This window comes from Pseudorasbora parva, chromosome 12 (genome assembly GCF_024679245.1).
Source record: "Pseudorasbora parva isolate DD20220531a chromosome 12, ASM2467924v1, whole genome shotgun sequence".
Taxonomy (NCBI): domain Eukaryota; kingdom Metazoa; phylum Chordata; class Actinopteri; order Cypriniformes; family Gobionidae; genus Pseudorasbora; species Pseudorasbora parva.
The window spans coordinates 13,545,717-13,563,938 of record NC_090183.1 but is presented as its reverse complement, the minus strand read 5'-3'; the positions used below and the strand labels follow the sequence as shown (position 1 = coordinate 13,563,938).

Genomic DNA, 18,222 nt, shown 5'->3' with positions numbered 1-18,222 from the left:
TTTGTGAAATTATGGCGTCATCAAGCTATACCTTTGTTTTGAATAAACGACCTCTAGCAGCTAAAAATTACATATTGTAGCTTTTTTTCCTCCAAATTGCTATTGTTCTAAAAGGAAAAACAACAACTACTATAATTAAATCAAAATATATTTGATTTAAATCTACATTAGGAAAAAATATACTACTGTCATGTATAAATGCTTTACAATTTAATTTATAAATATTAAAAAAAATGTTTTGCAGTATGATGATTTGGGTTAGAAACGTGCTTAATTATCATAAAAATAAAGTTCAGCAAGCTGAACTTCAGCAAGAAAAAATCTTAAATGCACTGTTGTTTTCTTACTGTTTGATTTTATGGTAAAATATAATCAAAACAAGTTTTATGATTCAGCCAATAAGTGAAAGCAAATGTACTGTGCGAGAGTATGCATACAGTGTGTGTGAGTGAGGTGAACTGTATGTGTGTTTTTAGAGTTGTTGCACCTGTGTTGGCGTACGCCCTCTTTATTGGCCTGTCGTGTAGCTCAGATCAGCTTGCAAAGTTTCACTTCAAAAACTTTGCTGATTTATTGAAATGCAAAATGAAGTTGTACGTGTTTGTCTGTGTCTATATACGATAGTGTGCGTCCATGTGTCTGTGGCAAATCGGAGCATGAGTACAAGGATTTACAGCCCAGTTAAACAGCAAGGGCCGTCTGCTTCTACCTTAAGATCCTCCTTCGGCCCGAAGGGAGGGAGACAGTTTAATGAGATTCCCTTTCCCCTCCTCTTCCTTTGCTGTTCCAGCTTGACATTTGACACAACACATTTCTGCAGTCCTGCACACTTAAACGTGTGTGTGTGTGTGTGTGTGTGTGTGTGTGTGTGTGTGTGTGTGTGTGTGTGTGTGTGTGTGTGTGTGTGTGTGTGTGTGTGTGCGTGTGCAAATTAGTGCGCCAGAAGTTTGTCAGGATGTTCTTCAAAATGAAGCATGAGCTTCCAAGTTCTGCACGTACTGTACATATATGTGTGTGTAAAAGAGTGTGTGAGTGTTTAAATGACTGTGCCTAGCCTTGGCAAGTTCCTAATTAGTATCATATTGTATTCATTAGTAGGTGTTTGTGTTGGCTGTGCTTAGTGACCTGTGGGAATTGAGGTTCAGCCTGGCGGCTGGCATGCAGACTGGCACATTGACTGCATGTGTTGCCAGAATATTGATTATTTTTTAAAGCCATAGAAAGTGTCAGACTAAAACAGTTCATTCAGAATGAGGAAATATGACAATTCACAGAGCACATGCGAACTGTTAGTCTAGTAAGTAATTTTTTTTACATACCAATTTACAGTAAATACACATCAAACTAATGTGTGTGTGTGGGGAACGTATACAAATTTTCACTTGAGTATACTGATTAGTAGAACAGACCTGATAAATTGGTATGTGATTTGATGTTGAATGGGCTTCTATAATAAGCTATGAATTTATGCAACAACATAACACTGTAAACATAACAGTGTAGTTCCAGAGCACATTCTTCAGCAGGGAGTCCCCATCAACACACGTGATAAATGGATTAAGGCCAATAAATTCTCTCTCTCTCTCTCTCTCTCTCTCTCTCTCTCTCTCTCTCTCTCTCTCTCTCTCTCTCTCTCTCTCTCTCTCTCTCTCTCTCTCTCTCTCTCACACTCACACTCACACTCACACTCACACACACACAGTGGATTTCAGATATTGCCATCTTTGTGGGGACATTTTGTCCCCATAAAGTAGGGATTACCAGGCCACACATACACACACACTACACTGGTTTAAAACCACAGGACTTTATTGTGATCTCAAATATGTTACTTTAAAGTGTTAAACTTGTCTTCTGTAATTAAATAATTTACATTTATTTGAACATGACAGATAATTTATCTATTGGATAAATTGCATGAGAAATTCATTTTGAAATCTCTGATTTCTAACTGCAGACTTTGGTATTTTGATAAATCAAAGCATTATTTGTGGCATTGTTGACAGCACTGTTGTTTTCATTCTTTTTTGAAAATCAGAGGTAGTTTTCTGTGGAGGAAAAATCTGGGATTCCATTTAATCTCATCGCTCTCCAGGAGAAACAACTGAGACAAGTATAGGAACTTTCCATGTCATAGTAGAGTATGACTAAAAATAATGGTTTCATTTTTGACAGATTTTTTCCACCCCTGTTTTTCATAAAGGTCACTTGATTGTCTATTGGGACTTTTTTTTCAGCGCATTGTCTGCACATGAATATATTAAGACAGATTGACATCGCAATATAAAAAGTGTTTATTGAAAATCAAAAGCATATTGTGTGTGCACTTTATTCTTTGAACACATATCAGAGATGGTTTTGGCAGACGTGTGTGTGTGTGTGTGTGTGTGTGTGTGTGTGTGTGTGTGTGTGTGTGTGTGTGTGTGTGTGTGTGTGTGTGTGTGTGTGTGTGGCCATGTTTTTGTGACATATGAGGACACAAATGTGTATAATGACATGACAGGTATTACAAGGAGAGGGTGAAATATGAGGACATTGGCCATGTCCTCACTTTTCAAAATGCTTATAAATAATACAGGATGAGGTTTTTTTTAGAAAGTAAAAATGCAGAATGTTTCCTGTGATGAGTAGGTTTAGGGGCTGGGGCAGGGTAAGGGGATAGAAAATACGGTTTGTACCGTATAAAAACCATTACTCCTATGGAATGTCCCCATATGTCACAAAAACAAAAGTGTGTGTGTGTGTGTGTGTGTGTGTGTGTGTGTGTGTGTGTGTGTGTGTGTGTGTGTGTGTGTGTGTGTGTTTGTTTGTTTGTTGGACAGGAAATATTTCTCCCCAGAGGTTAGGATCTTTATATCTCAGCCAGTTAGTGCCTGAGGCAGAGTCCTGTCGTTCCGTGCTGTGTGTGCCCATAAAGCGATGATGTCACAATGGACATTGTAACAGAGACCTGTTCACCCATCTTTATTGGGTGATGTAGGCTGTTGGCGCTAACCATAGCCAATCTTAGTGTGGATTATGGGAACCAGTGTGTGAACTGCCTGGTACAGTTCAACACAATACTCATTCACAACTCTCTCTTACTCACTAACAAACAGAACAGAGTGTCTGTGCACAAAGACGTTTGTGTTTGCCTTTGGTTCCTGTTGATGTTGTCACATCATTGAATACTGTATATGGTATTTTGAAATTTTGTACCATTTTTTCAGTATTACATTAACAGTTTATTCGTTAGAGGATAAGGCAGTTAACTTTGACGAACAGAATGCCTTTAAGGGATTTTTACTTGATCTTTTGAGATACCAAAGTTCATTATACTATGAATTTATACTTTAATTTTAGAACCCCCAACTCCAATGAATAAATGACGCATTTGACATCAGCAACATCGCAGTGAGGTAATAATATATATGTACACCGATTAGGCATAACATTATGACCACTGACAGGTGATTTTCTCTTCATCACGGCACCTGTTCGTGGGTGGGATATATTAGGCAGCAAATAACATCTTGTACTCAAAGTTGATGTGTTAGAAGCAGGAAAAAACGGACAGGCCTAAGGATTTGAGCGAGTTTAAAAGGAAGCGCCAACAGTTGGCCTGTGAACATCAGAACTGGACCATGGAGCAATGGAAGAATGTTGCCTGGTCTGATTTAATCACATTTTCTTTTACATCACTTGGATGGCCAAGTGTGTGTGCATCGCTTACCTAGGGAACACATGGCACCAGGATGGGATGCACTATGGGAAGAAGGCAAGCTGGCGGAGGTGTGATGCTTTGGGCATTGTTCTGCTGGGAAAGCTTGGGTCCTGCTGCCATCCATGTGGATGTTACTTTGACGCATACCACCTACCTTAGCATTTTTGCAGATCATGTACTCCCTTTAATGGAAATAATATTCTTTGGTGGTTCAGGAAACAAATGGTTCAGGAATGGTTTGAGCAGCACAACAACAAGTTTGAGGTGTTGACTTGACCTCCAAATTCCCCAGATCTCTATCCAATCGAGCATCTTTGGGATGTGCTGAACAAACAAGTCCAATCAATGGATGCCCCACCTCACAACCTACGGGACTTAAAGGATCTGCTGCTAATATCTTGGTGCCAGATACCACAGCACATCCTCGATGGGTCAGGTCTTTTTTGGCAGCAAAAGGGGGAACCAACACAATATTAGGATAATATTAGGATAAATTATGATAATGTTTTGCCCTATTGGTGTGTATGTGTACTGTGTTTGTGTGTATATATATATATATATATATATATATATACACACACACACAACTTTTGATTCACTATATAAATATATATTAGCAAAATAACTAAGAGTAAATGTTTGGTCTGGGAATACACCATTTACAGGGCTCAATCCGAGGGGCAGGTTGTCTTTCAAATTCCCTCTGCACGCAATAGAATGGCACTACAACCAACCTATCAGTGTTGAGACAACAATTAAAGCGGGTTGAGGCTGAGTCCCATGTGTGTTCCCACCAGTGGAGCTAGTTGATGGATTAAACTTTTGCCATATTCAGTTGGCAAAATTCCGAACACATCTTCCTTTTTTAAGAATGACTTCAGTGCGTTCTTTGTTAGCAGGGAAGTAGCAGGAAATTCATGCGGAATGTTGCAACTCTGCCGTCATTATGTTAAGCCCGCCCCCATATACACAATGTGATGGCCTGACTAAAGTTTGTTTTTTTTAAGCTCACAAGCCAACGGAGAGTTGCTAGACGACCCTGACTGCAAATTACAATTGCTGCTGCTAGGGTGTGTCTAGATTTCTAGGCTAGGTACAGAGTGGACTTCTGAAATGAGAGGACAAACCCTGCTTCCAAATATGCTACTTCCCTACATCTATTTGAATTCCAGGTTCAATTTTATGTGACTGTGTCATTTTACACAAAATAGCAATTTACACACTATTTCATCTCTTCATTTTATATATATATATATATATATATATATATATATATATATATATATATATATATATATATATATATATATATATATATATATATATATATATATATATATATATATATATATTAATTTGGAGACTTAGTTCTCTTAGTTAATTACCTTCGTTGTCTCCTCAAAAAAACTAAAAACAAACTTTTACTGTAAACCTTCTTTGAAATTGTACATCAGGATAAGATGATAATTATATATGACTCCCTTAATGACCTAACTAAATTCAGCATAATTTTCCTTCCATAAACCTTTGTCATTGATATATTAATTCATGGCTCTTTTAAAGCCCTGAATTCATTTGTTCCATCTAATTTGCTCCTGTTGAACTTGTGCGTGTGTGTGTGTTTGTCTCTAGGTAAAACCAAAAGTGATCGAGCCGTTGGACTATGAGAGTGTACTTGTCCAGAGGAAAACTCAGATACTCAGTGATGTCCTCAGAGACATGCTGCAGTTTCCTATTGATGACTTTCAGGTAAGAGCGTCGGTTTATCTACTGTACACATCCATCTCTCAGAGCATCTGTTTTCCCTCATGTACAGTTGTTCCCTCATGTACAGTTTCATTTCTGTCCGTATTTTTTGTTCTTTTCTTATCTGAAATCATGCTGCGATTTCCTCCGAAATGTTATTTTTCAGCACGATTCAGCTTGAGAGCTGAGTAAAGAGTAACCTGTGCAGATGTTAGTTTTCGCCATCTCCCAGTGGTGTGTCTCAAAGTTCGTTTCCTCCTTCGGCTCATTAGTCATACATCTCTGTTCTTTCTGTGTTCATGATGGCCTGGTTTTCCATCACGACCATAATTCAACCCTCAAATAATATTACAGTAACATTGTCTCAGGGGATTTCTCAAGCTGTTTCTCTGAATGGAACCATACTTGTTTTGCTTTAGAAATGGGTGTGTATGCGAGAGATCATTGTTATGGGACTTGGTTTATGAGGAACAGAAATAAAACAGTGTTTTGCAAACAACTGCCAATGCAGCTAGCTGAAACCAAACAATTATAATTCAATTGTATGATTAGTTTTAGGAAATTAGACCGTAAATCTAATTATAAATTCCAAATCTAATTTTGAAAAAATGTAAATGTTAAATATGATTCCCAATCTCAAATCCAAAATCTTGTTAGTCTCATAGTTTTGTGAAGCCAGAGCAGAAGTAGCCTATATTATGACTGACAGTCAATATATTTTTATATGGAATATATGCCTATATGTGGTCACACTCTTCCTAAAGCATAAACCTCACATGCACAAACCTCTTTGCATTTTTATTAAACCATTTCCCTTTTTGGTGACCATTACCACCACTCCTGAGTTAGTTACAAAATGTTTTACATTATATTTTATACATTAACTTGTAGCTCTTCCAAAAATAACACCAGAGTTTAGTACTTCTCTCTCTGTACATTTTCGGCCTTAGTGGCTGCATGTGACTCCATTACCAGAAACAACTCACACTACCATACAATGCTTCAGGTTAATATATAATTTTTTTTACTGTCTATGGTTAATATTCGTAACCAAGATAATGGTTGATTGAAAGCATAATTTGATTATTTATGTTTTTCCAGTCCATGTTAGAGGCACCAGAAGCGTACAAGCTGTTTATAATGAGTGCATCTCTTCATGTAAAACCTATGTACAACGATGGACATTTGAGCTTCATGTTCAATGTTGCTTTCACATCAGGCCTTAGGCTGTATGAACACAAAGGAATTCAGGAGTGAAAGCAGACTGAGGCGACGTGTCCTAGAAAGGCACATCTGAGATTCTGTATAATGATAAGACATGACCTATGGTTGAAAATGAACTATGGTTTTACTACAAATAAAACCCAAAGACCATGGTTATTATAGTTAAAGAAGCTGTATGTATGAAATGTATTTCAATTAATTATAAAATTGCGGCAATATTATAAAATTGCGGCAATATTGCCCCGCTACACTGTGTGATATTTTTCCCCATCTAGCGGTGTAAAGGTATGACAATCTAGTGAATATTAGTTTCTGTTCCTCTCAATTCCGAATTTCGTTTTAACTCCTACGGTGGCTGATTTAGTCCAAGATTAACATGGCTTCCAGTTGGACCTCGTTCATGACTGCCATCGAGTGTTAAAACACGAAAGGCGAAGCTTGAATTTACAGGCATGTCCCTCTTTGGCTAATGTACTTTCAAGATGGAGGGGCAACATGTCGACCAGCATTCGAACCCCTCACCCGTATGTATTTTCATTGGCATATTATAAACTTACGAGAATACTTTATTACTTGAAAGAAGTAAATATACATTAATGAGCACAAATATTTTCTAAGTATTTTTAGCTAAGAATAAACTAAAAAAGTTACACAGTGTAGCTTTAAATACTTCTATCACTGACAACAGTAGTCCGGCCAGGATTTTGTCATTTAAAAGTTGTTGTTGCAGCCCTCATCTGATGTTGATGTTGACATGTTGTGTTTTGGCCTGAAGCTCCACCCTCCACCTATCAACCAATCACAAAGTCAGTAGTGTTTCGGTATCCGGGTTGCCAGCTCTGCTCTAGTTACCACAGCTGCAATAAATATTCAAACGATTATGAATCAGCGTATTGATTCATGATCCGAATTACATGTCAAACTGCTGAAATGACGTGACATTGGTGATCTGAATCATGAATCAATCCCCTGATTATTAACCGTTTGCGTTTGAATCTTTATTTGAGAATTGAAAACGAACCAGGAAGAGCAGACATTTACTGGATTTACGTTTTTTTTTTAATTATTTTTTACCTAGGTCTCCCTATACATGGATATGCTTTTTGTTGCAAATGGGTCCTACTCACTGTATTTCTGAAATACAGTTAGTGATGGAAGAAACAATGCTTCTCTAAGCTTTGAATCAAATAAACCAAATGCTAAGCTTTAAAAAACACTACATGCTGGTGAACCCTGCTGGTCTGCAGCAAAAATGGTTACATCAAAACACTTTTTACAGAATCCTCCTAATCTTTTTTATTGAAAGTAAAATCTATCACATGCAATTAAAGAGGTTCAGTGTGTACATGTTAGAGGCATCTATAGCAGTGAGGTTGTGAATTGCAACCGCTCACCACTTACCCCTCCATTTCAAAGCCCACAGAGTAGCTACGGTGGCCGACACAGGACACAGAGGCTGTCATTTGAGACAGCAGAGAGTAGTTTGCATTCTGTCGGGCATTTTTTTATGGTTTAAATCCCAGTTGCACAGGTGGGGTGCATTGTAACACTGCATACATTTTATGCTGTAATTTGCTCATGTTACAATGTAACCTAGGGGGCATGCTGTCTCATTTCACTTCCGATCTTTCAATTGTACTGGACATGTGTGCAATTAATGTGGGGAAAAATAAATACTCTAAACCCCAAGTGGATTTACACAAACTGAGACAGTCAAAAAGTGTTAGGTTGTGCCCCACTCTCCCATATGTTATATTGCATTTGTGTCCATAGATAATCCTAAATATTACACAGTGCACCTTGAACAAATCATCTAAGATTAAATATCAAGTTTCTGTATAATATGTGTTCTTTCAATTAAAAAAATGTTTGTTCCATGGATTGCTCAGCTAAACAGGCCAATAAGAGACAGTCTACTAAACTACTATTATTCCTTTTACTTATACTTCTACAGAGATCATAATCCCACCCCCAGTGGTGAGCCATTGCAATTTCATAACGGTATGAAATAACGAAGCCTCATTTACTGAATAACGTGACTTTGGCTCCCTCTGAACCACTGATGTGAAACAAAAGATTCATAAAAATGTTTTGAAATCATCCATCACTACTCCGCTTGACAGAACGTAGAATTTCACATTTAATTTGTCAATGTTTTATTTAGTTTACTTACTATAAATACATACTATAATGTTAATTGTGATTTATTTAAAAATGTGTATTAAATGTTTGTTATGTACTAACAACCTCCCACCACCACAAAAAAAAGAAGAAAAAGAAAGAAAGAAAGAAAATAAAAATATAAAAACTACAATATTTCAATAATTTCTGCAGTCAGTAAAGCTATTCAGTATGTGTTCTGCACATTCATATTCCTAGTGTTAAGCAAACATACAATTTAAACAAAAAATGGGTAGGGTTATCTGCTTTTAGACAACCTGAACAAAAACGGATATGAACAGATTTTCGATTAGACCAATAAAAAAAATCATCTGAAATGAATGACATGGTCATTTAACTTTTTAATTTCAGTGTAACCAAATCCTCCATTTAAACCATTGTTAAGATGAAAACCTCTCTTTCGTTTGTAGTCCAACATGATTAGTTTTATTGCTGCAAGAAATGTCCAGATACATAGACAAATCTTTCCTTATGCATGTTCACGTGCTTGTCTTTGTTTAATCTGAAACATTTCCACATGTTTCTGTGTAGATCTCCATTTTGAAGCGTCAGGGCAGAGCTCTGTACTCTTCAGTACCAGATGGGGCAGAAAAGAGAGCCAGCAGCCTGCTCGTCCAGGAGGTAAGAGCTCCACATAAACTCATGGATCACAGCAAAAAAGAGAATGAATGAATGAATGTATTGCATTACCTGATAGCTTTGTTTATTTGCACATTGTCTGTTTTAGCTCACAATTACACAAAAAGGAATTATATAAAACATATTGCAAACATACAAATAGTGTTCAACTAGGCAAGTTTTGGCAGTGCTGCTAAGGTGAGTTCTGAGAGAATGCATTAGAAAACCACAATCTGACACACTTTTCTGGGACTCCATCGCCCAGTCACTGCAGTCCAAGCACTTGAATCATCTCTTAAAAATGCACTTGACCACGTATCTGGATATATGCCCAAGATTCCCCACTACAGCAGTTGATCGTCATTTGATGAAATACTGCTGTCAAGATCAGTAATGCACGCAAACATCTTGCTTTCTACAGGCGGTAATAGTTCAAAGTCTGTTCTGTTAGGCAAATAGCTCTGAGCTTTTAAATCTGAGTGGTGCAATCTAAACATAATTTACATTAAAAAGAGCCATGTTTGTTCTTATAAGAATAATGATGACTTAATTGAATTATTTAAGTGCATTTAGTGTCAGGTTAAACTGAATAGTAGTTTAAGGCAAGACACCACCCAGCAAGCAATAGCCGTCATTTCATCATCTTGGTTAACTATAGACCCGATAGTCCAGCTATGAGTAACCCACCTCTAAGTCATAATAACCTTGAATTTTGTTTCATGTCATTATAACCAAAATAACTTGGGAGATGTATGATATTCCATCATGTAAGCAAAGTCAACAGTGATTACAAGGTGTTTGGTTTCATTTCTTTGACATGTTCATGTTCTAGATGACTAGTCTAATCTCGGGCTATGCTTAGATATCTATTACATTTTCACTCACAGCTCAGATTTTGCCTTGTTTTAGCCTAGATGTCAGGGCTGTGTTTAGACGGCTAAGAGATGTCTTTTAAACGCAAAATTGCTTACTGGGTACAGGCAAAAACAACTTTTTCAAAACAACTTGATCAATTTTAAGATCTTGGACTATTCGACTTTTTTTAATAATATGTTGTTTTAGACCAGTAGATAGAAAATATCTAAAATAAGCCCTTTTCACACAAATTCCTGAAAATACACTGATAATGTGTCCCAGGATTTGTCCCAGGATCGTTTGATTTTGGTTCATTCACACTGCCAGTGATTTTCTGGAATCTGTGCATGCGTACACACACATCCCATAAAGATCCCATGTGTGACGTGTGATGTCTCTGCAGCATCTTAAAGGGTTAGTTCCCCCAAAAATGAAATTTATGTCATTAATGACTCACCCTAATGTCGTTCCACACCCGTAAGACCTCTGTTCATCTTCAGAACACAGTTTAAGATATTTTATATTTAGCCCGACAGTGTATGCAAGTGAATGCACACTATACTGTCCATGTCCAGAAAGGGAATAAAAACATAATTAAAGTAGTCCATATGTGACATCAGTTAGTTAATTAAAATCTCTTGAAGCATCAAATACATTTTGGTCCAAAAATAACAAAAACTACGACTTTATTCAGCATTGTAAAACCTTTTAAAACCTCAAATAAAGATTCAAACGGTCATGAATCAGCATATTGATTCATGATTTGGATCAATATGCTGATTCGTGTCCGTTTGAATCTTTATTTGAGGTTTGAAAACAAACGTGTAAGAGAAGACAATGCTGAATAAAGTCGTAGATTTTGTTATTTTTGGACCAAACATTATTTTCGATGCTTCAAGAGATTCTAATGAACTAACTGATGTCACATATGGACTACTTTGATGATGTTTTTATTCCCTTTCTTGACATGGACAGTATAGTGTGCATACACTTAGATACGCTGTCGGGCTAAATATAAAATATCTTAAACTGTGTTCTGAAGATGAGCGGAGGTCTTACGGGTGTGGAACAACATTAGGGTGAGTCATTAATGACATAATTTTTTTTAAATAAATATTTTTGGGTGAACTTACCGTTTAAGTTTACTTATTATCTGCGATGTCTTGCAACCACGCTTGTGCATTTTTTTTCTGATTCGATCATAAACTAGCGTTCCACAAAGCTGGCGAATGATCTCAGCTTCAACGTCATCACTACAACACACTTACGCCATTGGTACTGTCTTTTGTTCACACAGGCAGCGTTTCGGGAATGATCCCGACAATGTTACTAAGTACTAATCCTGGGATGGATCCCAGAATCAATCTGGGGACATGTTTGTTTGCATTCACACAGAGAGCAATTTTATGCCAATTTTCTGGGATTACACGCTGAATCCTAGAAAGACTAAAAGTCTAGGAAACGTCTCAGGTTACGTATGTAACCCTAGTTCCCTGAGGGAACGAGACGCTGCGTCGAAACGCTGTGAGAACGCCTCTGCGTTAATGCGTCGTGAAGCGCCTGTAGAACCATTCCATCGGGAGATCGATCGTCGCCGACGTGATGACGTCGCCGACGTGATGACGTCATCAACCGGAGACTATAAAAGGTCCGCGAACACAAACAGGATCTAGCTTCTGATAAAGCCTGAAGTAAGTGATCACGGACACGCCGGGAGTATGGCAGAGCGACGCAGCGTCTCGTTCCCTCAGGGAACTAGGGTTACATACGTAACCTGAGACGTTCCCTTTCGGGGAACTCGAGCTGCGTCGAAACGCTGTGAGAACGCTTATACCCACATCGCCATAGGACCAAGTGTCTCGTATGTGTGAAGCCGAAGCGCACATGGTTACGAGAGTACCTGTGCCCCAACTGTAGATGCCAGGTCTAGTTCATAGAACCTGACGAAAGTTAAAGGAGACGACCATCCGGCCGCGTTACAAATATCGTGGAGGGAAGCCCCCGACAAAAGTGCTTTTGAAGCAGCCATACCCCTGGTTGAATGCGCCCGGACAGCCAGTGGAGACTGCTGCCCGGCCGCCTCATAAGCAAGTGAGATGGCCTCGACCACCCACTTGCTCATCCTCTGCTTAGATACTGGGGCCCCTTTCTTAGGGGGCCCGAAACAGACAAACAGCTGATCAGTTTTCCTCCACAGGGCAGCTCTGTGGACATAAGTATCTAGCGCCCTGACAGGGCACAGCAGATTCAATCTTTCCTGGTCTGACGTCGTGAAAGGAGGAGGACAGAACGCCTGAAGAGTGATGGGGCCCCGTGGGCTCGTAGGAACCTTGGGGACATAACCCGGCCTGGGATGCAGAAATGCTTTCACCATCCCAGGCGCAAACTCTAAACATGAGGGCCCTACAGACAGGGACTGAATATCTCCTATTCTCTTTAGGGATGAAATAGCCAAAAGGAATGCCATCTTGAGGGTAAGGAACTTATCCGAAAACTCCTCCAAGGGTTCGAATGGAGGCTCGGACAAGCCCCGTAAAACAATGGCTAAGTCCCATGCTGGGACCCTCGAGTGCATCACAGGCCTCAACCTTAAAGTGCCACGAAGGAAGCGTGTAATTAGAGGGTGTCTTCCCAAAGACACTCCACTGAAAGGTACGTGGAAGGCACCCAAGGCCGCCACGTACACCTTTAGTGTGGAGGGGGTCAACCCTGCCGAGAACCTTGCCTGCAGGAACTCCAGCACTGTACCAACCGGGCAGTTAACTGGGTCCCACTGGCGTTCTCTGCACCATGCTGAGAAAAGTCTCCATTTCAAAGCGTACAGCTTCCTTGTGGACGGAGCTCTGGAGTGTAGGATGGTCTCTACGACCTCGGCCGAGAGACCTTCCTCTATGAGCCTAGCCCCCTCAGAGGCCAGGCCCACAGTTTCCACATCTCCGGGCGTGGGTGCAGGAATCTCCCGCCCGCCTGAGAGAGTAGATCCCTCCTGGTCGGAATCTCCATCGGAGAGCCTTCCAGGAGAGATATCAGGTCCGAAAACCATACTCGGGTCGGCCAGTTCGGAGCCACTAGAAGTACCTGGGCCCCGTCCCGGCGTACCCTCTCCAGAACTCCTGGAAGCAAGACAATCGGGGGGAAGGCGTACAGAGGCAGCCTCGGCCACTCCTGTACCATGGCATCCAGCCCCAGCGGGGCCGGATGGGTCAGAGAAAACCACTGCGGGCAGTGATAATTCTCCGCCGAAGCAAACAGGTCTATCTCTGCTTTCCCATAAACCTTCCATAGGAGCTCCACCACCTCTGGGTGGAGTCTCCATTCCCCGGGCCTCGGCCCCTGTCTCGACAGGCTGTCTGCTTCCTGATTCAGGGCCCCCGGGATATACACTGCCCTGATTGACAGCAATTTCCCTTGGGCCCACAGGAGGATCTGATGTGCCAATTTGTCCAACGGACGAGACCTCAGACCCCCCTGGTGATTTATATAGGCGACCACGGACGTGTTGTCTGTCCTGACTAGTACGTGGTGGCCCCTGAGGTCGGGCAGGAACTGTTTCAATGCAAGAAACACTGCGAGCATCTCTAGCCGATTTATGTGCCAGTGCCGCTGATGTTCCTGCCATAGACCCTGGGACGAGTGACCACTCATGGTCGCCCCCCAGCCCGTGAGAGAGGCATCTGTCGTTAGCGTTACGCGACGAACATGAGCCCCCAACACGGGACCCTGAGATAAAAACCCCGGGTTTTTCCACATGACCAGAGCACGTAGGCATCGCCGCGTGACTTTGATCGTGCGGAGCGGATTTCCCCTCGGGGAGAACCCTTTTGTTTTGAGCCACCACTGCAGTGGCCTCATGTACAGTAGGCCAAAAGGTATCACGTTGGACGCTGCTGCCATGAGACCTAACAGTTTCTGGAACTGTTTCACAGTGACGGCTCGGCCTAGCTTCTGTTCTTTGGCGGCTGCCAGGATCGATGCTATGCGTGTTGGCGATAATTGCGCCCGCATAATTACCGAATCCCAGTTCACACCCAGAAAAGTGGTTCTCTGAGCCGGAGAAAGCACACTCTTCTTGGCGTTCAGCCTCAACCCCAGCTTCGACATATGGGCGAGAACAGCATCTCGATGCTGAACCGCCATCTGCTCTGTATTCGCTAGAATCAGCCAGTCGTCGATATAGTTCAGTATGCGGATGCCCTGTAGACGCAGCGGCGCCAGAGCTGCATCCACACACTTGGTGAACGTGCGGGGTGACAGTGCTAGACCGAAGGGAAGTACACGATATTGGTATGCCTCTCCCCCGAAGGCAAACCTCAGGAACTTCCTGTGATGTGGAAGGATGGAGACATGAAAATACGCATCTTTGAGGTCTATGGTGACAAACCAATCCTCCGATTTGACCTGCGCTACAATCTGTCTGAGTGTAAGCATCTTGAATTTGAGCTTGGCCACCGAGCGATTCAATAGCCGCAGATCTAATATCGGGCGTAAGCCCCCATCCTTCTTCGGCACGATGAAGTAACGGCTGTAAAAGCCAGACTCCCTGCTGGGAGGGGGAACCCTCTCTATAGCCCCTTTTTGCAGGAGTGTCTCTACTTCCTGTGCCATTACCAGAGCCTGCTCCGGGCCCACCTCTGTAGGTAGGACACCGCAGAAAGGAGGTGGCCGACTTCTGAACTGAATGGCGTACCCCTTTTCTATTATCTGCAGGACCCACTGAGATATATTTGATAGACGTTTCCACTCGTCTAGAAAATCTACTAAGGGAACCAGCCTCTCGAGGCTGGCCTCTGGTGTATTTTGAGCAACAAGCACAGTGCCCTGAAGCGGCGGACCGGCAGGGAACGACTGACTTGACTGCTCGGGAGCCCCCCGAAGGGGGAGCGGACCACCCTCGAGTGGCCCGCGGGGACCGTCTGCGCCCCGGCATTGCGGCGGGGTTGGCAGCGCGGCCCCCAGAGGGCGCTGCAGGACAACGGGTACCGTAGGCAGAGGTAAACACCGTTTCCCTTCGGAGGGGACTACCCTCAGCGTCCTTTTGTTTCCCCTGCCCTCCGAGGAGGGGGCGGACCACCCTCAGGTGGCCCGCGGAGACCCTCTGCGCCCCGACATTGCGGCGGGGTTGGCAGCGCGGCCCCTTGAGGGTACCGAAGGAAGACGGGTACCGTATGCTGAGGTAAGCACCGTCTTCCCACGGAGGGGAAACTAAGGGAACCAGCCTCTCGAGGCTGGCCTCTGGTGTAATTTGAGCAGCGAGTGCAGTGCCCTGAAACGGCGAACCGGCAGGGAACACCCGACCTGACTGCTCGCATGCCCTCCGAGGAGGGGGCGGACCACCCTCAGGTGGCCCGAGGAGACCCTCTGCGCCCTGACATTGCGGCGGGGTTAGCAGCGCGGCCCCCTGTGGGCACCGAAGGAAGACGGGTACCGTGTGCTGAGGTAAGCACCGATTTCCTTCGGAGGGGAAATGCCAGGGACGATGCAGCTGAAGGCGAGAGATAGCTCGCAAGCGTCTCTTCGATCTTCGGCATCGCCCCATAACCATAGTGTCTCAGCCCAAATATATTACTATATGCAGATGTATGTGGGCTGAACACTCTATATGATACCGCTTGTTTCCTCCATGACCTAGACACCTCGGTGTGCAGGTCAGGGAAGAATGGCAGGACGTTGATGCTTTGCACGAGAGGGCAGGAATCGCTCATCTAATTTCGTTTTCTCTGATTTCGATGGGATTCAGATATTTCAGCCAGCCAGTCATTCCTCGCCATTTTACTCTATCTATTTTATTTTCTCTTTGTTTGTTAATATATATTGCAATATTTAACAAAAGGGTGGAAAATCTCTGGATATAGACAGACAAAAACACCAAATAGACAGACAGGTTCACACAGATCGCTTGCTGAAGGCTCAGAAGCTAGTTCCTGTTTGTGTTCGCGGACCTTTTATAGTCTCCGGTTGATGACGTCATCACGTCGGCGACGTCATCACGTCGGCGACGATCGATCTCCCGATGGAATGGTTCTACAGGCGCTTCACGACGCATTAACGCAGAGGCGTTCTCACAGCGTTTCGACGCAGCTCGAGTTCCCCGAAAGGGAACTATAACATTTATTTTGATCAATTGCATAGTGCAATAAAGTGCAAAGTGCAGGCGAGTTAAAAACAGAGGAGCATGAGCAAACGTTTCAGCAGGTTGCTAGCTCAGTGCTCAAAATGCAACAAACATTCAAGAAACCTTTTTCTAGAAGGACAAGCAATTAAAAGCCATCAGCTTAATCCAATTATCACAATCATCAGTTAACACCAATCACAATCGATTATCACAAGTGTCACAGCAAAAGAGTCTGAAAGGCAATGAACACCATAAACTACATGAAATATACATTCAGAGCAATGAAAACAACATCAAATGTAGAAGATTACAAAAAAAAACAAGAAAGCTCAAGTTCTTTATGAATGCAATCCTAAAGACAATCTGATCTTCAATCTCACAGGTCAAAAATTGCATCCAAAAGTCTGCTTAACAAGGGCTTAAGTTTTGTTCCATATAAAGCCACAGACCCTTTTGTCACTTGAACTTTTCAAGTTTTTTTTCGGACACTAAGACTTAAATCCTTCTATAAAAATGTTCAAGTAGATCAAACAAATGCACTTGTGAGTAATGTCCGAGCCATATTTAAACCTACTAGTACTTTTTGTCCATCTGTATCTAATTCTTCTATTAATGCATATTGTAGGCTAGTGGAAAGGGATGTGACTCATTTATTTGATCAGTCATTGAGTGCGTTTACATGCATGTTCTCAAGCCGATTATGAACATTGTCATGTAAACGGGGTAACCCGTTTTCTTTTATCGGAGTAAGGTCATAAACGGTTGTCGATTCTCAAAAATTTTCATTGTATTAACTATTATTTTTTAAATAATTTTGTCCAGTGTACACATTTATGTGTGTCAGTTGATTTCAACTGCAAAATATATCTTTAAAGGCCATTTTCTCAAAATGTTTACTTTTTTTGTCATGCAGAAATCTCAACTTAGCACCAAACTTTATTTTTATTTCCTTCCATATTTTGGAACTGCAAACACCATCTGCCCATCTTGGGTTTCATGACAGAACTTCTTTGTATATACTGCAAAATCCCCTCTCTAAAACCTTTGAATCTTATCAACCAAATGAAACAAGAACGTGGCTTTATCTAATGTTCAGATTTATTTTCTGGAAATGTATGCAAGTTAGTGCACACTGTATGTATTTACACTGCAAAAGAAGGCTTTTCTTACTTAGTAGTTTTGTCTTGATTCTAGTCCAAACATCTAAAAATTCTTAAAGCAAGAAGTATTTACCAGACAAGCAAAAGTAATTGTCTTGTTTTGTGGAAAAAATAACTCAAAATTTGATTAAGCAAAAATCTTAAAACAAGATCATTTTTCTTACCCCACTGGCATATTATTTTGCTTATTTTAAGCAAAAACTCTCCTAATTTTGAGTTATTTTCCCCCAAAACATGACAATAATTTACTTGTCTATTAAATGTTTCTTGATGTAAGAATTTTTAGAAATTTTGACTAGAAACAAGAAAAAAATACTAAGTAAGAAAAGCATCTTTTTTTTTGCGGTGTACACTATGACTCATTTGCATACATAACAAACCTCATTTGTTATTTTGAACACACATATTTTTTATATACACTACACATATTGTTGCAAAAAAAAAAAAAAAAAAACAGATTCAGAGAGGTTCCTCGAGAGAATGTATGGCGCATCTTCAATAATTCTATATATTTGCATTTGTGTTAGAAAAAACGTACGTGTGTGTGAGGTCTGGGTCAAGGCTCGGTTTATGTGGATATCACAGGCACTGGGCGTCGTCAGTGAAGAGTGTAAAGCGATACT

The 18,222-nt window shown here is 41.3% G+C and overlaps 1 protein-coding gene across 10 annotated transcripts in view; it reads left to right on the top strand.

Moving 5' to 3' along the window:
- The window catches only part of dock9b (dedicator of cytokinesis 9b), a 114,052-nt gene that overhangs the window by 35,067 nt on the left and 60,763 nt on the right, over positions 1–18,222 (top strand). For all 10 annotated transcript variants that reach the window (XM_067459233.1, XM_067459229.1, XM_067459226.1 and 7 more), the window contains exons 2-3: positions 5,336–5,452; positions 9,386–9,475. In XM_067459233.1, coding sequence (XP_067315334.1) covers positions 5,336–5,452; positions 9,386–9,475 — 207 coding nt within the window. The remainder of the gene's footprint in view (positions 1–5,335; positions 5,453–9,385; positions 9,476–18,222) is intronic.